This window comes from Thalassophryne amazonica, chromosome 1 (assembly GCF_902500255.1).
Source record: "Thalassophryne amazonica chromosome 1, fThaAma1.1, whole genome shotgun sequence".
Taxonomy (NCBI): Eukaryota; Metazoa; Chordata; class Actinopteri; order Batrachoidiformes; family Batrachoididae; genus Thalassophryne; species Thalassophryne amazonica.
The window spans coordinates 64,327,381-64,351,916 of NC_047103.1; the positions used below are offsets into that span (position 1 = coordinate 64,327,381).

The 24,536-nt window shown below is 38.9% G+C and overlaps 1 protein-coding gene across 1 annotated transcript in view; it reads right to left on the bottom strand.

Annotated features, from left to right (window-relative positions):
* Positions 1-141: 141 nt before the first annotated feature.
* pck2 (phosphoenolpyruvate carboxykinase 2 (mitochondrial)) overlaps positions 142-24,536 on the bottom strand; it is a 74,815-nt gene continuing 50,420 nt past the window's right edge. Inside the window, exons 7-11 of the mRNA XM_034171219.1 lie at positions 10,984-11,146; positions 10,663-10,878; positions 8,209-8,346; positions 3,938-4,033; positions 142-1,396 (exon numbers count right to left, since the gene is read on the bottom strand). Of these exons, the coding sequence (XP_034027110.1) occupies positions 927-1,396; positions 3,938-4,033; positions 8,209-8,346; positions 10,663-10,878; positions 10,984-11,146 (1,083 nt within the window). The 3' untranslated portion in view covers positions 142-926. The remainder of the gene's footprint in view (positions 1,397-3,937; positions 4,034-8,208; positions 8,347-10,662; positions 10,879-10,983; positions 11,147-24,536) is intronic.

The window sequence follows — 24,536 nt, forward strand, 5'->3', positions numbered from 1 at the left end:
ATTTGCATTAATGTGCAATTCAACAATCTCTCTCTCTCACACACACACACACACACACACACACACACACACACACACACACACACACACACACACACACGAGATGCATAATTGCAGAAAGAGTGAAGATGAAGACAGTTAATGTAGTTTGAAGACATTTATTCATTGCATTTTAATAAAAACTTTGGTATGGTACTTCTTAAAATATCATAGAATCTATGTTGGTCCAACATTTCACATATTTTGTGTATAAGCCTGACTGGAAATCAAACTAGTACAAATACGACGAAACTCAGAATGAATTATCCATTGTAATTATCATCCCCACTGACAATTGTATAAACCACTTTGAGTAGTTAGAGGATGCCTGATAAACAGTTATCCAATATTAAGGTCCACTTATAATAAAGTTAATCAAGAGTAAAATCAGTCAGTAAAACAGCTTAAAACATTTTAAGAATAAAATAATTAAAGTTTTAATGACTGTCACTCTTTTGCTAAAAAATATCTGAGCTTCAGCGTGTAAACATTAGGACTGGAGGTAAGGCGAAGCAGCTTTTAGGCATGATGAGGCCACAGCGGTTGTGTTCCAGCCCTGTAACGGTCTGGTGAATGAAGGCAAGATGGCATTGGATCCCTTTATGAGATAGTTTCACCAATAACACCTGGCTCTCAGGTATGCAGCATTATTTTTTTACTGTCCAAAAGGTAGATTTGACATGCCGAGCCCCCAATCCTAGCTCCATAATTTCATTCCTAGATGATTTCTCTCAATAAAAGAGAAAGTCATCACTGTTTTCACGCACAGACATCCTACTAACCTCCTTCAAAACTGAAATCCCCCCATAAATGTAAACATTCCGATTGTCTATGATTCTATCTCCATCCTGTGTTGTCAGTGACTCCCTGTGGGTGTCAGCTGGGTTTTAATCTTGCACCCTCCCCTCCAATGCCTGCAGCTCCGCCGCCACCTGTGCAGGAAGATCGGCTCCAACTTGCTGAGTAAAGTAGGTTCTCAACTCCTGGCTTTCTTTCTGCCAGAAAGGCTTGGGCACGTCAAACAGGGCGCCCATATCCACTTTACTGCTAAGACCCTCAGTATTGATGGCACCATTTTGTGGCAGCCAACCAATGATACTCTTCCTGGCTGCCTCATCTTCCCTCTCTCGGTTGCATCTCTTGAAGATCCACTCTAGCACGCGGGCATTTTCACCAAAGCCAGGCCAGAGGAAGGTGCCGGTTGCAGGGTCCTTTCTGAACCAGTTGACATGGAAGATCTTGGGTAGTTGTGTGGGGGCCTTTCGGTTCTCCATGCTCAGCCAATGAGCAAGGTAATCACCAAAGTTATAACCGAAAAATGGCCGCATGGCGAAGGGGTCATGCAAAATCACCTTTCCTGTAGGGAAACATTCAAAGCAGTTATATTGAAGAAAATGAGCTCTGCTCTCCCCTTTACTGGTTAAATATTCTTTAGTTTTCATGTTACACATTTTCAATGTCCCACAATTCTTTGAGTGTGTATCAAAAGGCAACCTTTAATGCTGAAAAATGAAGCTAATGCAGAAGTGCCAAATCCTGCAGTTCCTTGAATGGCTGGTTTCCAAAGCAAAAATAAACTTAAGAACCACTGTTTGTTTTTATTTTGCGTTTTCCATACCATCCCAACTTTTTCTGATTTGGGGTTGTTAGATGCTCCATTAATACTGTTGAGTGAAATTTTAATATGATTTAATTTTCACTGTTAGCACTAACAAGCAGGTACCAATCGTGTTGTTGAGTTAACTGCAGTGATTACAGTTATAGAGGTAATATGGCAGCAGTAGTTTTTAAACTCAAGCATTGTTCATGTGTTAATCATCGGAATTTAGGTGACCCGGCTGTCAGCCTTCTCTTACGTAGGTCAAAGAAATCCTTATCTGGACTGTAAGACACACCCACTGAACCAGTTGGCACTCCCAGGGGGCGTGGTGAGCAGTAACTACTTTACATTAAAAGCTACTAACTAAAAACATTCCATTTCTTCAATAACAAGATTTCAATAACACTTTACATTCCCACTGTGTCAAACTATCAATTTCATGCTATGGAAAGTTATCCGAACATGTTGTAGAATTTTGGATTTTCACCAGGCTTCAAATAATTAACTTCATACCGTACACAAGAGAAGACTTGACAGCAAACATTAGAGCATGCATTTCAGTTAGTTTGTGAGCTTTCTATGTGTTAGGTTTTATTTTAATCAGTTATATCAAAACGGCAAGTGAAGATGGACTTACAGATTAAGGTGCACAGTTTTACCATACCCTAGGCTTGGAGAAGCAATGCGTCGTGCAGCTTTTGACTGTTGCATCACCAGTCGCAGTTTCATAGTGGAGTGGAAAATAGAAATACTTTCTTAAAAAGAAAATGTGAAATTTCAGCAAGTTTGCCAGAAAACAAATGGGAGACTGAAGCTTAGATTTGAGCAGTTTTTTTGTATAAAAATCCTTCTTGGGTGCACTCCACCATGAAGCTGTGACTGGTGATGCAACAGCTGCACTATGTTGCACTATGTTGCACTCCAGTCACAACCACAGAAGCCTATAAAGGCACCTTGACACTTGCACAAATTTAATGCGACACGCTTTGTCCTTCTGGATGCCACACTTTGTACTGTTGGACACAGTGTTATATAAAATATTTATTTCATAGCAGATGACGCATTTGCTCTCGGAAATTGGCTGATGAAAGCATCTCTCATCGCTTCCAGAATCACAGAGAAATTATCTGGACCTTCTCTCATGTGCTTCATTAGGTGGAGACGGCATTTGGAATAATCCCAAAGGTAATTACTTATATTTAAACTGTAATGGATTGGTAAACCAGTTGCATTTTCATTCCTTCTTATGAGTGAGATAATGTATCTGTAAAATTATGTTTATTGTGGATGTAACAGCTCGTCATATTCAGATGCGCTGCGGCAATGAGACACACTGACTCGCAGTGACGCACTGTTTTTGAATAGAATGCGCAATGTTTACGTTGAATAGATTGCGCAATGTTCACTTGCGTGCCAATGCAGGGATCAAATTCATGCATGTGTCAAGGTGGCTTAACTCTTTCAGAGTTGTTGTGTCTCCTTGCACAGTCACTCAGTCTTTGAGAACTGCCTACTCCAGATAGACAAATAATGTGGTAAATCTTTCTTAATGATTGATGTGAATGAAGCTCAAGCCACACACAGTGATTTGGAAATGTTCATGTAATCCATCTCCTCACCTGTGTAAAGAAAACCTGGTGACAAAATGAGGATTTACTGTAAATTTGTCAAATGGTGACAATAACTGTATCTATCATACATTTTATATCTATTTTTATTTCACTTTGAAAAAGCCTTTGGTTTTGTTGTTTCTGTTAAATAACCAGATTTTTTTTTTTATTTCATTATACAAAACTGGTTTGTTTGCAATTATTTCTGAACATATAGGTGGTACTGATCATTCTGAGGACTGTAACTATATCTGCTGTCTGTTTTTATTTGCACTTGACATTTAATTTTCACTGTTCATATTGATACCGAATTTTTGTAGTATAAAAATGATAATTATTTCAATAAAAGCCTTTTACAAGTTTCCATTTTTAAATAAATCATTTGTTACAGAATTTGTCTACTTTATTAAGCATCTTTAAAAGTAAAACCTTTTCAGATGACTAAAACCCTGAGTACTCTGTTGATTTACAGTCAAATATATGATTCTAAAAAGACACTCAGGAAAATGACCAACGAATAATTAATTGGTCAAAATAATTTGTTGTATAGCCAAGGAACACAGTGCAGTCATACCAGATTACAAGTTTTTTTTTGTTGTTTATTTTTTGTAAACAATTGTAAACCAGTTCTAATGTATTTCTAAAAATGTAGAAGCTGTGAGAATGTGTACAGGGGTGAGTTTTTCACCTTTATGCTCAGCAGCTGCTGTGGCCTCAGATCTCATCGCAGCTCCAACAAACACGCCGTGACGCCAGTTGAAAGTCTCGTAGACAAGAGGAACTCCTGACAACACAAACATCATGTTTGCTGCTCAGATATTTATATGTGCTGTTGTAACATGTTACACATCACTGATATAACAGCGAACATCAGTACTGTGAAGCCTGAAAACGACCAGGGGCCGTATCCACGAAGCAGCCTGAAGGCTAAAAATAGCTTCTTCTTATTCTGCTTACTCTGCTTATTCTAAGAAAACTCTTAGAATTCCTCAAATTCTTAGACATTTCTTAGAATTTACCCTTGGTAAGATGAAAGTTGTCTGCAAAGCACCTTAGGCCTTAAGAGGGCTCCTAAGGTGCCAAACAGGTAAGAGGAGGGAGGAGGACTTTTAAGAAGCCTAAGAGTATCTTAGCAGAGAAAATGGCAGAAAAGAGAGAGGAAGCAGAGATATTCTCAGTATGTAGGATAGGACAGTCACTCAGTAACACACTACCCGCTTGATCTACATAATTATTTCATGTTAATTTTATGTCTTAATGTATTGGCAGCTGGTCTGCCCTGTGTCAGCCTGATCCTGTCAGATCTCAGACGCTAAGCAGTGCAGGATCTGGTTAGTACTTGGCTGGGAGACCTCTTTGGAACACCAGCGGTTGTGTGTTTCTCCAGGTAACATTGGAGTTGCGTCAGGAAGGACATCCGGCGTGCCAAATACCAGTGCAGATCTGGCTGTATCAACTACTGTCTTAATGTATTCATAAATTGTTTAGGTTCTTACACACACAGTTAATATTATCATTATTAATATGAATATGTTGCGGACATGAATGAGCGAAGCTCCTCAGCATCTCACCATGTCATTTACAGTAGTGTTCACAATAATAGTAGTGCTATGTGACTAAAAAGATTAATCCAGGTTTTGAGTATATTTCTTATTGTTACATGGGAAACAAGGTTCCAGTAGATTCAGTAGATTCTCACAAATCCAACAAGACCAAGCATTCATGATATGCACACTGTTAAGGCTATGAAATTGGGCTATTAGTAAAAAAAAAAAAGTAGAAAAGGGGGTGTTCACAATAATAGTAGCATCTGCTGTTGACGCTACAAACTCAAAACTATTATTTTTAGCAATCCTGTGAATCACTAAACTAGTATTTAGTTGTGTAACCACAGTTTTTCATGATTTCTTCACATCTGCGAGGTATTAATTTTGTTGGTTTGGAACCAAGATTTTGCTCGTTTACTAGTGTGCTTGGGGTCACTGTCTTGTTGAAACACCCATTGCAAGGGCATGTCCTCTTCAGCATAAGGCAACATGACTTCTTCAAGTATTTTGACATATCCAAACTTCAGAGTTTGGGGGTCGTCTCACAAACTGTCTGCGGCCCTTGGACCCAAAAAGAACAATTTTACTCTCATCAGTCCACAAAATATTCCTCCATTTCTCTTTACGCCAGTTGATGTGTTCTTTGGCAAATTGTAACCTCTTCTGCACATCTTTTATTTAACAGAGGGACTTTGCGGGGGATTCTTGCAAATAAATTAGCTTCACACAGGCGTCTTCTAACTGTCAAAGCATTTACAGGTAACTCCAGAATGTCTTTGATCATCCTGGAGCTGATCAATGGGTGAGCCTTTGCCATTCTGGTTATTCTTCTATCCATTTTGACGGTTGTTTTCCGTTTTTTTTTTCCACGCGTCTCTGTTTTTTTTTGTCCATTTTAAAGCATTGGAGATCATTGTAGATGAACAGCCTATACGTTTTTGCACCTGCGTATAAGTTTTCCTCTCTCCAATCAACTTTATAATCAAACTACGCTGTTCTTCTGAACAATGTCTTGAACGTCCTATTTTCCTCAGGCTTTCAAAGAGAAAAGCATATTCAACAGGTGCTGGCTTCATCCTTAAATAGGGGACACCTGATTCACACCTGTTTGTTCCACAAAATTGACGAACTCACTGACTGAATGCCACACTACTATTATTGTGAACACCCCCTTTTCTACTTTTTTTTTTTTTTTTTTTTTTACTAATAGCCCAATTTCAATAAGAAATTGATTTCAATAATTTCAATAAGAAATATACTCAAAACCTGGATTAATCTTTTTAGTCACATAGCACTACTATTATTCTGAACACTACTGTAGGTCCTTCAGAGTTTATTTTGAGTAAATGCTTCAGGGGAGCATTAGCATGGCAAAAACTTTTCAGCTGCAGGGGGGTGTGCTCTGCCCCCATACCCCCACCTTTTTAAGCATTTTCCTTATTTTGCCTTTCAGCTGCCCCCTAATTACAGCCCTCTTAACACGCTGCCACTTTTAGTATTTTTTTAAAGTAGATGTAAATTAATATTCAAAGTTTTCAGCTAGTTGACAGTAGGGATGCACAATATGGCCAAATTTTCGTATCTCAATATTGTCATATCAATATGATGACTATGATTTGACACAAAGAGCAGCAACAGTGAAAATTAAACATTCTTAAACAAAACAGTAATAATACCACACTCATTTTGCACTTATCATAAGGTTAGGATACTGTGCCCTCCAAAAGTATTGGAACACTTGGAATTTCACACATTTTAATTTGTTTATACCATTTTAAATACAAGAATTACAAAAAAAGAATAAAAATTTCTAAAATTATCTTCCTCAAACTGAAAGCAAATCTCTAAAACGTGATAAAACCTGTAAATAATAACTTTTATTGCCAGTTTTCTTCAGACAAGTCAGGGGATGGAAACATGAACATTTCCAAGTCACTGGATATGTCTTAGACTTTAGTTACATCAATTATGAAAGTAATACAAAAGCTTCTTTCACCAAAACATCAAATCTTGGCTTTCATCTCAAATGTACTTTCTGTCAAATTGTAGCTGTAACTTTCAGGTCTTCTTTTTAAGAAAATCCTCCTCTACACCACTTCATCAGGAAGCTGGATTTTTATCAAGTTGTAGAGATTTGCTTTCAGTCTGAGCTAAGGAAGAAAATTTTAGAAAAAAAAAAAACACTTTGTGATAAACATTTAAAAAACTCAGTGACGATCACAATTACAAAGTACACTATAACACCCCCCTCCTCCCCATGATGAAATCCAGCGAATTTCGCGGATCCGCTGAGTTTTCACAACCCTGCAGCTGTTAGAGGAATGTGTCATACCTAGTAACGGGGTTAACCCCACCTCCTCACAAACATAAAGGTTTTTGTCCACTCCTTGCTCAGACACCTTTTGGATCTCTCTTTGGCTAAGATTCCTTGCCAGGAATTTGTAGGCTAAGTTAGTAGCTGTTTGAGGGCTTTGAGCTGTTTTGTGGATACGGGCCCAGGTGCTCTGTACTACGGATGACCATCAAACCAGTTATTTTCTTATGATGCCAGAGTAATGCTGACAGCTGACTTACACACAGCTTCTGCCAACCTCTACTGAACACAAAGTCACTGTGTTGTAATCTTCAACAAGAGTGCAATAACAACATACGCTGGAGCTGACACAGAGCATCATCTGCTCTGCCAAACACATCCTGCATTTACAAATAAAATTCAAGTTGTTCATCTATGAAAATAAGTTAATTCCTTCTCCATGGATGCTAACTTAGACTCAACATCAAGTAACGAAAAACTTAGTGCAAGTATCATTATTACTTTTCACCCAGGGCAGTTCTCATTTTTACACTCTGTGCCTGCATCCTTCAAATCACAGTGTCACTTTCACTCCTGTGGGTGTATCAGGATAAAAACGAGGCAAAAAGTCTGGTGCATTGACATTTTCCATCACCAGAAACCGTTTGCAACTTACATGAGTAAAAAGTTGTTCTCAGGTCCAGTGCAGCTTACACTATACAAGGAGTGCAACAGTACATAAGTGGGTTAACCACATATGCACACTCTGCTTGCCAACACATATCGTTGCTAGTCACCTGCGACAGTGCAACAGTATTGACATACTACGACTATTACAGGCAAAGAACAAAGGAAAAAACAGAGTGGGGACGGGGGCAACAACATACGTATTTTATTGGTATTTCTGGTCTCTTAAATAGCAAAAGATACTCCAATGCGTCCCAAATGGACTTACACCCTTTGTGCAACTCAGGATTTGTTTTGTGTGTGTGTTGTCAACATAGAGCTCTGTAAGCTGGTCTACACACACTCATCACTACGTGCCTACAGTGTTAATGACATCACTGACATATTTTTGCTAAAAAAAAAAAATGTTATTAACGTGAGTGCATCACAGACCTTCTGGTCTCCTGCCACCAAAGACAATGGCGTCAATGGGAACACCCTCCTCACTCTCCCACTGCGGGTCAATGATTGGACACTGAGATGCGGGGGTGCAGAAGCGGGAGTTGGGGTGGGCACATGGAGTCATGCTTCCTAATGACACATTGTAGAGGAGGAGAGAAAAAAAAGGATATATCCATTAATATAGCTGCTTTGACTAACATTTTCATAAATGTCAGAGTATATGGATAATGTTCATTCTGTGCATTTGTGTTATGATGCAACAACAACAAGAAAATGCTTAAAGCTGTGTAACTATAAATCTATTGTTTCAAAGTTCATGAAAAAACAGTGACGATAATAACATTCTTTTTAATGACCCCAAATGAGAAAAGTCACCAGTATCATGATGCCTGTGGTATTTTCACAATTAAATAAATACTCTTCACTGTAAGTGTTCAAAAAGACATTTTCCTAAATTTAGTGGGATATTATGCATTTATTAGAACTTATTATAATTTAATTGTGAACCAGCGTGTTGCCCGTGGGGATCCACGGGATCTAGATTGGGTAGTGTTTATAAAATGGGTAGCTTACATTTTTCAAGGGTGGTAATAAATTACGCAAATTTTCTACAATGAGTTGGAATGGTGAGTGAGTCCAGAGTGAGTCCAGAATGTTTTCAGAACCTTATGGCCCAATCACACAGCATGACGATTCCTGAACGAAAGGAAAAAAGTAATCACAATTCGTTGAGAAAAGTTGGATGAACGAGCTTTATCACCGAATAGCCTGCAAATAGCCTGCGAATCAAGAGCGCAAAAGGGACAAAAGACAAACGAAACAAAACCGAAGCTAACGTTGATCTGGACGTTTTAAATGAAACATGCCTGGAGCCACTGCTGCAGCAGTGTGTGTCTGCATCTCTGCATTCCAGGACTCTGGACTGCTGCAGATCCTCCACAAAAGCGCTCAAAAAGCAGCTTTTGTACTGTGTGAAAACATTCGTTAAACATTCGGTTGAACAAAATAAAACGAAAGGGTAACGTTACAAAAACTAAGCAAATTAAATTCTAATGTTACAAAAACTAAGCAAACAATAAGAAATTGTGAAGGAACGACAGCAAAACGAAATACGGACGAATTGATTTTTCGTTGCTCTTCGTTCAAATTTTTCGACAGTTTTAAAATCCTGACGAAGCCCTGCTGCAGGAATGAAGCTGAGCGAAGGTTAAATGATGCCAACGAAAGTCCTCTTGTTTTGTTGCCCTTCGTTAAGTGCCGTGTGACTGGGCCTTTAGGCCTCAAAGGTTTTTAGAAGAAGACCTCAACCCTTTTTTCCTGTTAATTACATAATTTTTTGAATGTCAATTTACTGTCTTAATGTATTTATAAATGGTTTAGGTTCTTGTAATCATATACACACTATTATTATTATTATCATCATTATGTTATTTTATTTTTACTTCTATTTTGTCACTTGATTTTTAAATGAACCACAATGGAAATAAGTGTTTTCACTTTCTTGTGTCCTTCATGTATTTTTGACGTATTTACAATTATATTATGTACTTACATTGAACTTAAGAAATAAATCACACACACATGCACACTTTTAATATATATATGATTTACCGCCCCCTGGTGGAATGCCGTGTGAGTCCAAAATGCAATTAACAACGTGCATTGTTCAGTGTTGTTGGCCAATATCTGCAGTTTCTCCAAAAATATTAATTCTATTAATGTTCCGTTTTAGTGGCGTTCATCCTTGATCCAAAATACATAAGTATACCAAACAGCAAATGTGGGCTCTCTACTGTATGATCAAAGTCATATACACACGCATGCACGCACACAGAGGTCACGGTACTAATATGTAGATGGTTAGAATGGATATTTTAAAGAATTGTTTACAAATACACCTATAGTAACTATTAAACAGTAACAGGAAGTTGCATATCAGCTTTCTATTGACTCAAAAACACTTTGGAGCCAGAGTTGATCAAACAAGGTGGAAGAATTAAAATAAATATTAGAAATGGTTAAATTGGTTCAATAGCGGACATAATTAAATCAAATGTCGAAGCCACACAGAACTTTATATGACACAGGTGCTGCTGCACTCTCTCTGACTGTCCCTTCTTGTTCATACTGTTATGTTCATTGAAGACTGGTCCATCAAGCGCACACTGGACAAGAAGTGCGGTCAAACCAGTTCCAGAAAGGGCCGAGAGGGTGCAGGTTTTCTGTGCAACCACCTACTCCAGCAGGTGATTTCACTGATTAACATCACTTTGAGCAGGTGGAATCAGTTCATCAGTGAAATCACCTGCTGGAGTAGGTGGTTGCACAGAAAACCTGCACCCTCTCAGCCCTTTCTGGAACCGGTTTGAGACCTCTGAATGCATACAGGTAATGCAACAACAAACAAGACATTCAAAAAACAAGCCTAGTCTAGGGTAAAGGTACCTTGATTCCAGGTTTTTCCATGCCAATCTGTGAGGGTGACTCCAGCTGGAGGGGGGTCGAGGCCTTCCCACCACACCCCTCCATCACTGGTCTCACCGACATTGGTGAACATAGTGTTTTTGGCGATAGTGGCCATGGCATAGGGATTGGTCTTGTCTGAAGTGCCCGGGGCCACACCGAAGAAACCGTTCTCTGGGTTGATGGCCCTCAGTTTACCTGCAGATATTAAAAACAATGACATACTATGTGTGGCAGAAACTGAGGATTTATAGTTTCCTCTATATCTGGCGTGACAGAGCATGTGACAATGTCCACTCTCACCTTGGCTGTCAAACTTCATCCATGCAATGTCGTCTCCTACACACTCAACCTTCCAGCCAGGTAGAGCAGGTTTCATCATGGCCAAGTTTGTTTTACCACAGGCGCTGGGAAAGGCTGCCACTATGTAACGCTTCACTCCCTGAGGGTTCGTGATTCCCAGGATCTGAAGGTGCAATGGGGGAAGGAGAAGAATTAAAAAAATAATTAGAAAAAAATTAGAATTAGAAAAAGAATAAAAAAAACAAAAAAAACAATGCCAAGTCCAAGATGTAATCATGATAATTAACAAGAGTCATCAGGAAATAACATGGGGTCAAAACAGCATTTTTTACTGAAATTGGAGAAACTAACTTTTTACCCCTGTACAAAGTGAAACCGACCTTTGTCACCATTTGTGTTGTTTTTACACCATAACATTCAGTCATAGATGGTCCAAACTATACCTTTTTTGGAATCATTATGGTATACTTTTTAACATGATTGGAGTATTTCTTTATTGACCTCTAGCTGGCTACAGCTACCACCCTGGGATGGTTATCATACATTTTTGTGTAGGGCATGGCATCTGGATAAACCAATCCAGTCAATGGTTGTGTGGCGCACGACAGGCCATCTAGTTCAACAAAACATATTACTTTGATATGAATGAACTGATATATCAACTATATCTCATAACTGGGCTCTAAGAGAGGATATATAAAAAAGAAATGTTGAGTGTATCTGTGCTAACAGGAGCTGCAAGTGGTGGTGATGATTTGCCAAAGTACAAATAACAGAACTAGTAAGGCACATTATAAAACATTTTTAAAAAATGGTCATGTCCAACTTCAGGAAATATTTGCTTGTACATTTTTATGGAATTCTGACAGAAAGGGGAACATTACATTTGGAACAGCAAGTAAGGAACATATAATGTTATATATAACATATAATGGGGCAGTGCTTTTTGTAAACAAGTCACAGTTTTGAACAAACATGATGATACAAAGTAAAATAGACCAACTTAAGAGTAAATAAAAACAACAGGACACATAAGAACATAAAATTATAAGAATAATGTTTTACCAAAAGCCTGTCTGATATATAAAAAATTGAAGTATAATATCAGTTCAGAATCGTCTTTGTCATTACAATGAGATCTGAGTGCAACTCCAAAAGGTGCTTTCCATGGTGCGAGTGATTTTTAGCCAATATAAAAGATAGTGAAATTTAACGGTAAATTTTTCACAATATATGTACAATTAATATAAACATAAGGTAAAATAAAATAAAATGTGGACCAAGTAAAATGTAAAACGAGAATTATATACAACTGTGGAATCATACTGCACGGGAAAACTGCACATGGTTTACAGATATTGCACAAGAAACTTGAAAGATGCGGATCAGAGTGATTTGTTATTGTTCAGTGCAGTGATCGCTCTGGGGAGAAAGCTGTCCCTAAGTCTGTTTGTCCTAGTTTTGATTGACCTACAACCCCTGGCAAAAATTATGGAATCACCGACCTCGGAGGATGTTCATTCAGTTGTTTAATTTTGTACAAAAAAAGCAGATCACAGACATGACACAAAACTAAAGTCATTTCAAATGGCAACTTTCTGGCTTTAAAAAACACTATAAGAAATCAGGAAAAAATAATTGTGGCAGTCAGTAACGGTTACTTTTTTAGACCAAGCAGAGGGAAAAAATATGGAATCACTCAATTCTGAGGAAAAAATTATGGAATCATGAAAAACAAAAGAACACTCCAACACATCACTAGTATTTTGTTGCACCACCTCTGGCTTTTATAACAGCTTGCAGTCTCTGAGGCATGGACTTAATGAGTGACAAACAGTACTCTTCATCAATCTGGCTCCAACTTTCTCTGATTGCTGTTGCCAGATCAGCTTTGCAGGCTGGAGCCTTGTCATGGACCATTTTCTTCACCTTCCACCAAAGATTTTCAATTGGATTAAGAGCCGGGCTATTTGCAGGCCATGACATTGACCCTATGTGTCTTTTTGCAAGGAATGTTTTCACAGTTTTTGCTCTATGGCAAGATGCATTATCATTTTGAAAAATGATTTCATCATCCCCAAACATCCTTTCAATTGATGGGATAAGAAAAGTGTCCAAAATATCAACATAAACTTGTGCATTTATTGATGATGTAATGACAGCCAAGTGCCTTTACCTGACATGCAGCCCCATATCATCAATGACTGTGGAAATTTACATGTTCTCTTCAGGCAGTCATCTTTATAAATCTCATTGGAACGGCACCAAACAAAAGTTCCAGCATCATCACCTTGCCCAATGCAGATTCGAGATTCATCACTGAATATGACTTTCATCCAGTCATCCACAGTCCAGATGCAGAAAAGGCATTCGACTGTGTCAATTGGAACTTTTTATATCTAAGTTTGGAAAAAATGGGTTTTAATAATAAATCTGTGGGAATCATTAAAACATTATATAGTCAGCCAACTGCCAGAATAAATATAAATGGAAACCTTACAGATAAAATTATTTTACAAAGATCAACTAGACAGGGATGTGGGCTTTCGCCTACACTCTTTTCAATTTTTATTGAATCTCTGGCACAAGCGATATGACAAAAAAAAAAAAATCAGGAAATTAAAGGGGTCACAATAAATGGAGTACAACATAAAATTGGGCTTTTTGCTGATGATGTGACAGCATTCCATGAACAACCAAATATATCATTACCTAAATTGATAAAGCTCCTGGAAACATTTGGATATCAATCTGGATATAAAATAAACATTTCAAAAACCCAAATTCTAAAATTACATACCCTCTGAATACAAATTTAATTGGAAAATGGAATCAATGAAATACTTGGTGGGGGGGGGGGGGGTTAAGAAAAAAGATTTTTTATACACCAATAACAAAAATTACTTACATGTCCAATTAAATATACAGAAAGATCTAGAAAGATGGGCCAATTTATCCTTAGATTTGAGCTCCAGGGTTGAAATAGTAAAAATGAACAACTTGCCTAAATTTCTGTATTTATTCCAAGCTCTGCCAGTAGAGGTCACAGAAATTTTATTTACAACATGGGACAGAATACTATCCAGGTTTATTTGGGAGAGTATGGAACTCTTCAGCTACCCAGTGAGAAAGGAGGGATGGCATTACCAAAGTTGAAAGAATATCATTATGCTGCACAATGAAACTATATATAGGGTTGGTGTAATCCATATTACTGTGGTAAGTGAAACAAACATTAAAATTGGAACATTTGAACATTCGATTCAAAACTTCCTCACAGACAAAGATTCTTTTGAATGAAATAAAAGCTATCTGGATGTAATAACTAAAAGCACATTTTGTAACTGGTACAGAATGCTTGTGAAGTATAAAATTCAAAAACATGCAACACAATTAAAATGGATAGCATATGATAATAAATTTATGCCAGCTAAACTGGACCAAAACTATAAACACTGGATAACTAAGGGAGTCACAGCTTGGTGTGTTCTGGAGAATAATGGAAAGCTGGAGGGTTTCCAAGGGCTGACAAATATACTAATTTGTAAAACATGATTTCTTCAGTTATCCTCAAATGAGAGACTACTATAAAAAAAATACAAAAAAATACAGGTGGGTCCCTTCATGCAAGAGTGAAGCTGTTCAAATAATGATGAACGCTTACAAAAGCAGCAATATTAGGATAATCTCAGCACTATATAAAGCACTGATGCTGATAAGCATACAACCCAAGAAGTGAAAATAAAATGGGAAAAATAATTAAAATAGAAATTGATTATATGGATTGGCTAGACATGGAAATTTCATCATACAACTACTAGCTCTCGGACATGGATGGAGTTTGCCTGGAAAAAACTTGTACGATCCTTTATTACACCCAAATTAAAAACTAAACAGTTACAGATGCATCAGAAATGCTGCAGAGAATGTGGGATGATGGATGTTTGCTATTCTCATATCTTTTGGAAATGTCCAAAACGCTTGGAAAACTATCTGTAATGTCCTGTGCCAGGTTTTGGGATATACAATTCCAGTGAAACCTAAACTTCTTTGAGTAATTTTTGGGATGGCACTATTCATAAATGTTACGAATATTTGGTAAAGATCATGTTAATAGCAGCTAAAAGTGTATAATGAGGTAGTGGGGGAAGACGGACGTGCCACCAAGAGATCAATGGATAGCTACAATAGAGGACATATATAATTCAAAAACTAACAGACTGAGACTATGGGAATCACAAAAGGACAAAAAATGGGCATTGTTTAAGCAAAATAATTCATAAAAATGTGCCACCCAGGCATGTTGATGTTGTTCTGTATAATTGTATTACAAACTTTGCTAAAATATGTGACCAAAAAAAGGCATTGTAACACCTATTTTGCCAATTCCAAAACCAAGTAGACCAGATGGGTGGAGTTTTGTTCAAGATCTGCAGGCTATTACACAGTTATTAACAACAATTGTTCCAGATGCAAACTCAATTCTGGCTGTATCACCTTCAAACAGTACAGGCTGCACAGCCATGGAGATATGTTCAGTTTTTTTATTCTTTGCATCCAGACAGCCTCTTGTGTCTTTTAGCCAACCCATTTAAAATGTGTGAGATTCCATTTTTTTTTAAACACATTTCCCCTTCATAAATCTGAAAAGTTTGAATTCCCAAGTCACAATATTACCAGGCTGGGGGCATTCACTTCAGAGTGTGAAAACCTCACCTTGTCCTTGTGATTCAGATTTTGACACCCCTCTATACTGTCAAAAAATAAAAATAGAAAAACAAAAGGTCCAGCTTTCCTCCCAGAGTCAGCAGGTGCATTTCTGGAAATCGCCTTATTACTCTCTATTTGTTGGCATTTCTCAGCACATGATGCACATTTTAGGAAAAGCAGAAACATCCCGGTGGCTGACAGACAGCGAAATGAACACTGCTTCATCTGATAATGAAGCTTCTGAGGTTTGGATTTACAGAGGCTGTACAGAGAGACAGGAGGCGACACACTTCACCCCAAAACTGATTTTTTTTCAGAGTCTGTTGGATTTTGGATTCTAATGTGTGGTGATTCTGCTATTTGTGTTGCTGGACAGTGGACACTATTTTAGTCCCACTGTGAGCGTGCACGCGGAATGTCTCCCTGACGCTGTTTTGTACAGGCTGGACATGCAGATGCATTTTTTTTTTTTTTACATTGCGACAAAGTCAGAATACGTTATTTTCAGAGATAATGGACTTCCTATCTAATTGTGAGAGAACTTTGAGAAGAGCTCCTCAACACCGGCTGGCGATCGTACGCGATATGTGCGTGAGGACTCCTTTGGTGGAGTGGACTTTGGAAATCACAAGTGGATGACTGTTGAGTTTTTTTTCCCCTTCTTCTCAGTGGAGCTGGTAGGGTTTATTTTTATTTTACTTAGAGTCTGTCTTGAAGTGAGACTGTTCTGTAATGGAGCAGCGCACACCGCACACGTTTTTGCACAGTGGAGAGCGGCTGCTTTTACCGTGACTGCATCAAAATTAACATTTATCACTTAAAAATGACTCATCATAACACAATATCACACTTATGTAAACTTTGTAATTAATCTGTGGTTCCGTTTTTAACGTTAGCATTCAAGTGCGCGGTTTCCTCTAAGAAATGCTGTCAGACACACTCGGCAATGTTCTGATTTCAGTGCAACATGTCCTTTAAAACATAGAAGAATGGAAATAATACATGCCGTTATCCAGCCCCAAAAATCTCGGTACCTGAAGAATTTTGAATTCCATTCTGCCGTTTTTCTTCCTAAAAGTCTCCCTGTTCACCGTCACAGAGGCTGTAGTATCGTTCTTAGCCTATGATCAGACCGAGTCACAGTTTTGAATAAACATGAAGATACAAAGAAGAGTAAAATAGACCAACTTACGGTAAGAGTAAATAAAAATAATAACAGGACACATAAGAACATAAAATTATAAAAATAATGTTCTACTAAAAGCCTGTCTGATATATAAAAAAATTTAAGTAAACTATCAGTTATTCCCAAACAAGGAATGCTGTGCTATACATTGATTTCTGTATTAAATATGGACTGTAAAATATATACATCAATAACTTCCAGAAGAATAAATACTTTTATATTAGAATGAATTGACGAAGATCAGATGGGTTCATACATGGGCACCAGACACATGATAACGTAAGGAAAACCCTGTATATAGTAAAGAGGACATACAGAGAGAAAAGCAGCACTGTTCTGTTAAGCATAGATGCAGAAAAGGCATCCCGCAGCAGACAGCGTTGATCGAGTCGGCTGTGCACCTGCCTCCGTATGATGGGCGCCACTGTGCTTCCTCTCCAGATGGCCCGGCGATCACTGTGCACCGCACGGGCTGCGGTCTCCGCCAAGACGAAACAAAAGATCTGGCTTTGTGCAAGACTTGTTTTGTCATGGTTTGTGTCATCTGGATGCAAACAGGATAAAATAAAGACCCGAAGTTGTATATGTGAAATTTCCTGCAAAAGTGGGTTTGCGCACCGTTATGCTGCGTTCACACCGGACGCCACACGAGTGATGGCGGTGAGAGGTTGCCAAGTAATCCCTATGGAATGACGTTTTGTGGCGCCGCAAAAGTCCAAGCGAGGTAATGCGACGCGATGGATGCGAATAAAGCGATTTTGAGCATTGCGGCGTGATATCGCATTGCATCGCGTCGCGCTGCCTTCTTCCCCAAGTTGAAAAATCGGAACTTTTTTGTCTCGTCATGCTGTGATGACCAATCAGGGACTGGATATGTAGTGACGTGGAGATGTCTGGAGTTTATATTTGATGTGGACATGTCCTGTCTCTGGCAGCCAGCCTGTGAGCAGGACTTATGTCCCTTTTGTCCTTTACTTATTTAACAGAATTATGACAGCATTTGAGGGGAGAACGATGAACTGCAGCAGCAGCCAGTTTTTTTTTCTGTTCACATGTGCGCGCACGAATGAATCGTCCATGAAATAATTTTATTAACTACACACAGGGCTTAATTTGAGGGGGAGCAAGCCGGAGCGTGCTCCGGAACCTCGGACGCGCGCTCCGGAACCTCTGACGTTGGCTCCGCCAGCTATTTATCCCTTTATCTACGGCGATGACGCCCACACCATATTTTCCATATGTATCAAAGTGCATTGTTAAGCTAACACCAAGGGCTTTCCAATGATATATGGTGTATTACGGTAAACGTAAGCCTGTGATGTCATAACGCAGAGGAAAAACACAGAAGTTTCATACTAGTGCGCCGTTGATTCTCATTACCGTAAGTTCTCATGTAAGCCCTCACTCTGAAAAATTCCAACACTGACAGCAAGCCAAGAACCCGTGCTTTCCAACAGTATGCTATATGTTGCATATATTACGGTAAAGTGCGTTCGGTGACTTTTGAAACGAGGGAAAAGTATGAAAAGAGCGCAAAAGTGACAGAAAAGTACAGAGACAGACAGCAAACATAAATGTAGTAATTTTTGAGGAAAAGGCAGGGTGTTAGTGTCATTTGTGAAGGTGTGTGTGCGTGTTTGTATGGGTATGCATTTTATTTTAAGTGTGGCGCACAGCATTGTTCGCAAGCCCCCCCCCCCCCCGCCCCTTCTTGTTTTTCTGCACCGGAGCCACCCATCCTCTGCTCTCCGGGACCTCCCACTTTACAAATTAAGCACTGACTACACAGATGTATAATAAGACAAACAGTGACTGGTTTATAACACAATTATGACAGAGTTGGAGAGGAGAGCGAGGAACTGCAGCAGCAGCCAGTTTTTTTTTTTCTTTGTTCACATATGCGTGCGCAAACGGGACAGGAGGTCCTCAAACTGGGTCCTAGAGAGGCAGAAGTACCGCTGAAAGCGGCCGTCATCCCAATGCAGCTCCCGCAGCAAATGATGAATTTGTGGCGTCGCGTGGCATCCGGTGTGAACACGGCTCAAGCACAGCGACACACCGGGCAATGGTGGCACATCCCGGCGATGGATGCGAATTTGTGGTGTCGCGTGGCGTCTGGTGTGAAGGCGGCATTACAGATTCCCACCAAGTCTACTGCTAAAACACCACAAGATGACACTACACTATAGCGGCGCTAGATGGCAGTATGATGACGTGGCACCATTGTTCCATTGTCTGGGGAGAACCCTGAGTTCTTTTGCTCCATTGCTGGATTGGCTAAAAGGCAGAAGAGGTGTTTGCTCTGTACCTACTGACTCAATGTCTTTGGGGTACGTACTCACAAATAGTGGTACTGGTAAGATGTGACACATTATTATGTGTTGTCTAGAGGAGGTGTTTATTTACCTTGAAGGTGCTGCAAGACAAGGGAAAGTCTATGTGTGACATTTATAAATGATGCAAAGAGAACCACTCTTGATGTTTTCTATACTTTTATATGCCTTCTGTTTGCTTGATTTTAATGTTTTGTTTTACAGACTACGGTTGAGCTGAGACCCACAAATCTGACCACGAGTTACTGAAGTTGACCAAATAAAAAAAAAAAAAAAAAAATCAGTTTACCTTGCCACATTACAATAGGTTCAAACAATTGTTTGATTCAAACAAATTATTGCTTCATCTTGGTAAAATAATCTTGGTATAGTAAATGGTACAAGGGGTGGGTGTTTATAAGCCTTTGCTTCTGCCAAAACCATTTTGGCCGCACAAAACTGGGAAAATGTTTACGTTTTTTTGTTTTTTCTTTTTGTTTTATGAGATTTTTTGTTAAGTATGTGTGTGTGCCAAATAAATTCATTCATTCATTCAGTTTCGGCCATTTGAAGCATAATTTGTTCCTGGATGATGACGATTTCTTCATCTGGAGTGGGTTCAGGATCCTTTCTTCTTTGTACGGCTGCTGCATGTCAGCGCTGAGAGCTTTCTCTGTGTGGACGATTCAAGCCACATCCAAAACTTTGAATAGTCAGGAATCTTATGCAGAGAATTGTCTGCTCTCATCGCTGACCTGCAGAAGCCGGAGGAAGAAGAAGAAATCATTGTCCAGAATCATCTGCACTGACAATCACTCCAAATACAGTCAAATCAAAATGGACTTTTATGCAGTAGTCTAAATTTTCGGGGTCCACAACTTTACAGTGTGTAAAGCTGAATCACGACTTAAATGTGCATGAGTTAATGGGGCTCACCTGTTATTACTTATGCTAGAATATTAATTTGGGTTTGATTACTTAAATTACTTAAGTATTTGTCTTTTGTTAATTTGTTATTGTTTTACTTGATGTATCAGTAGTGGTAGTGTTGATCTCATGGAAAAAAAAGGAGGGATGTGGAGAGAAAAACTGATGTTTCCTCATGTCATCAGCGCAGGGCATACCGGCTCAGGGTCACCCCCTCCTTGTTGATTTGTTTCTGCTTTGATCAAAAATAAATCCCTCTGCATCGATATGTCTGACTCCTGAATCCTCCTTCACCGTTTGTCTCATTTTAAGCTGAACATCATCACAGAAATTCCATAACACGGTCTGTGTACAAAATAACTTGAAAACGGACAAATGCCATTCCTCCAATCTTTGATTAAATATTTCTTAGGCGAGTGTCTCCAGATGATTAACATTTGGAGCAGATCAGTCAAAGGCTAGCATCGTAAAAAATAGAGAAAGAGACGGTTTTACAATCAGTAAATCATCTGTAATCAAATGGTATGAGTAATGTTATGATTACGTCTTCATCAAATGATGGTAAAATGTCCATCATACCTCCACAACCAATACATAGGGTTAGAGAGGTAATCCAAAACTTCAATCAGCTAATCATCAGCCATATCTGTGATGTGACATTATGATAACATCACTAAAATGTCATGGAATGAAGGTAACTATACTCTGAGAAACACATGCCTACAAAGGCTACATTAACAATCTCTATTTTATTGGCCTAGCTATTAACACTACCACTCCTACATCTTGAAATGAATATCATACTCTGACAGCCCAGTGAAATATACAACCCCAACTCCAAAGAAGTTTGGACGTTGTGTGAAATGTAAATAAAAACAGAATACGATTTGCAAATCCTCTTCAACCTATATTCAATTGAACACACCACAAAGACAAACTGATAGACTTTTTTCTTTTTGTGCAAATATTTGCTCATTTTGAAATGGAACACATTTCAAAAAAAGCTGGGACAGGGGCGACAAAAGACTGGGAAAGTTGATGAATGCTCAAAGGACACCTGTTTGGAACATTCCACAGGTGAACAGGGGCCTGCACTACGAAGCGGGGTTACTGGCTTATCAGGGTAACTTCGGGAGTAAGTTGATGACGTGTGGAGTAACTTCCCAGTTAACCCGTACTACGAAAGGTGGATAGGTTATGGTGATAGGTATGCTGCCATGGCAATTTACACTGCGTGCCAAACCTGCTCCGAGCAGGTTATGTTCTCAGTTAGCTTGAGGTTTTCGCTTAACCACTCCCTTTATAAGTACCGTCCATCCATGGTCAATCACTCCGAAGACAATGCCGGCCTACCTGGATGATCCGTTTGATATTGGGGCACAAATTGTGAGGGGCTCTCTCCGCAGGGCGAGGGTTTTTAAAGGCCGCCAGAATCTGCTGACATACCCGGACGATATTCTCCATGAAAGATATAGATTCTCAGCCGAGGGAATTCGTTATCTTTGTCAGCTGATCAGGCCAGAAGTCTGTAACATCACCCATCGTACACTGTTGTTTTTACAGGAAAACACTGGCAGCTGTGGTTACCAGGGAATTCCTGTAAAACATACAGCAGTTAAATGTACAAAAAAAAAAAAAAAAAAAAAGATAGCTCTTGTTTGTAGATTTAACAGTTCTTTTAATGTGAGTCAGCCGTGGTTCATTCACTGTAAATCCATATACATATTATGTCTGTAATGTTATCTACTGTGCTGCTGTATGTTTTACAGGAATTCCCCGGTAACTACAGCTGCCAGCATTTTCCTGTACAAAAAAGTCATTTTTTACAGTGTAGCAATGCCCCGACGATTGAGCAGATAATGTGCCTTGTGCCTATTTTGCCAGTGGACAATTTATGTATTCCATCGGTGATGCTGAACATCTGAGCAAGAATACTGTATGTCGTATGATTCGCAAGGTAGTACTTGCTCTATCTAAACTGTTGGATGCATTTGTCGTTTTCCCTGGCCATTTATCCGTAATGCAAATCAAAGAAGGGTTTTATGCAATCGCGGGTAATTACTAATATCAAAATAGGTCTAATGCATGTCCATTAATTAGGCGAAGTGGGGCTTATCAAGCTATGAATATAAACCTACCGTTCTGAAGGATGTTTTTATATTTCATCTTCACCTGCTGCCAGGTATGTTTGGCACTGCTATTGCATCTGAAATATTGAGAGGATTAGGAATAGCAATCATACAGTCAAGGTAGCCTATTTAGGAAACATTAAATTAACCTAACGTTTATTAGTAGGCCTATGCCCACTTCTGAATTGTGTTGCATCTGGGCGTAATTAATGAAAGAAGGTAATTTTTTTTTTTTTTACACATATTAGACATTCCACAGGTTATTCATCTGTAACAGATTTGGAGAACAATTACGCATTTACCCGATCAGCAATACGTTGCCAACAAGCCTGTCTTGCTTTATTAGCAGACGATGTGTTCGATTTCCCCCTTAACATAAATTTAAATTCCTTGTAGCTCCGCATAATAATCGTGCATTCTTCTTCGGTAACGTAAGGTGACCGCGCCATCATTGAAAAATGGTGACGTGTGCTGCAACCTGCCCCTTTTATGTGAACACGCACAAACTCCACTTAGGTTAACATAGGTTCAACAAATCAACATCTTATTCAGCGTCGTAGTACCGATTAACACCACTTGAAGGAACCAGGTTTTGTCAACCCCGGTTTAAGAGGTTGACCCTGGGTTACATCTGAGTAAGTTAACCCCGCTTCATAGTACAGGCCCCAGGTTAATTGGAAACAGGTGAGTGTCATTGTCATGATTGGGTATAAAAAGAGCATCCTCAAAAGGCTCAGCCATTCACAAGCAAAGAGGAGGCAAGGATCACCACTTTGTGAACAACTGCGTGAAAAAATATAGTCCAATAGTCCATGGCATGGGTAACTTACACATCTGTGATGGCACCATCAATGCTGAAAGGTACATCCAGGTTTTGGAGCAACACATGCTGCCATCCAAGCAGCGTCTTTTTCAGGGACGTCCCTGCTTATTTCAGCAAGACGATGCCAAGCCACATTCTGCACATGTTACAACAGCATGGCTTCATAGTAAAAGCCTGCAGGTACTAGACTGGTCTGCCTGCAGTCCAGACCTGTTGCCCATTGAAAATGTGAGGCGTATTATGAGGCACAAAATACGACAACGGAGACTCCGGACTGTTGAACAACTGAAGTCGTATATCAAGCAAAAATGGGAAAGAATTCCACCTACAAAGCTTCAACTATTAGTGTCCTCAGTTCCCAAACGCTTATTGAGTGTTGTCAGAAGGAAAGGTGATGTGACACAGTAATAAACATACCACTGTCCCAGCTTTTTTGAAACGTGTTGCAGGCATCCATTTCAAAATGAGCAAATATTTGCACAAAAACAATAATGTTTATCAGTTTGAACATTAAATATATTGTCTTTGTAGTGTATTCAATTGAATATAGCTAGAAGAGGATTTTCAAATCATTGTATTCTGTTTTTATTTACATTTTACACAACGTCCCAACTTCATTGGAATTGGGATTGTATGTGCATCATCTTGCTGATGCCTTTCATTGCACTAAAATACTTTAAAACTTTATTGCAGATCTGAGAGCTGAAACATCGTCTCTGCACTGCTGGGGTGAAATAATCTGATGAGTTGTCAGCTTTTGGCTACTAGGGCTGGGCGATTAAACGATCCGAAACTGGAATCACAATCAAATTTACGTTAAATTCTTGTACAATTTTCAAAAAATAGGGGAAAAAAGAAAGAATAAAGAGAACTGAGGTGGGCACAGAATGGAGGAGTAAAGATATGATATGGACAGATCTAACCGGCTATCACACTGCAGAACCCACTATCCTTTTTCAAGTGCTGTAAAGGAGAACAGAGAGGATGCGGCCGTCTATATAAATTGATCAGAAACAAGAACTCTGAAATCACGTCAATTTAACACAACTGTTCAGTTTAGCAATTGCTACCAATATTATTATTTCTACTTTAATAATATAGTCTTCAGTTCATTCAACATTTGGGTTAAAAACGGGGCCATTTTCTCACCTTATTGATGAATGGTCCGCAAGCAAAGCTGCTAAATAGTTCCTCATCATTTGCTGTCTCCAAAAATCTTATGTGTACAGCATGACTAACATGTATGTATGGGGAGGGGTCACGTAATTATTACTTCAAGTTTTCAGTTTTTGGTTTGTTTGGGGGTTTTTTGCATCTGAGTGCAGTCAGTTTTACAAACTGCACTCACTTGTCCCACTATTCTGGTGCCTTTTACCATCTATAAGACTATCAACATAAATTACCTCAGGTTATATTAATCCCATGTGAACACAAGCTACTGAAATGCAGTTTTGTACCTTTTAGCT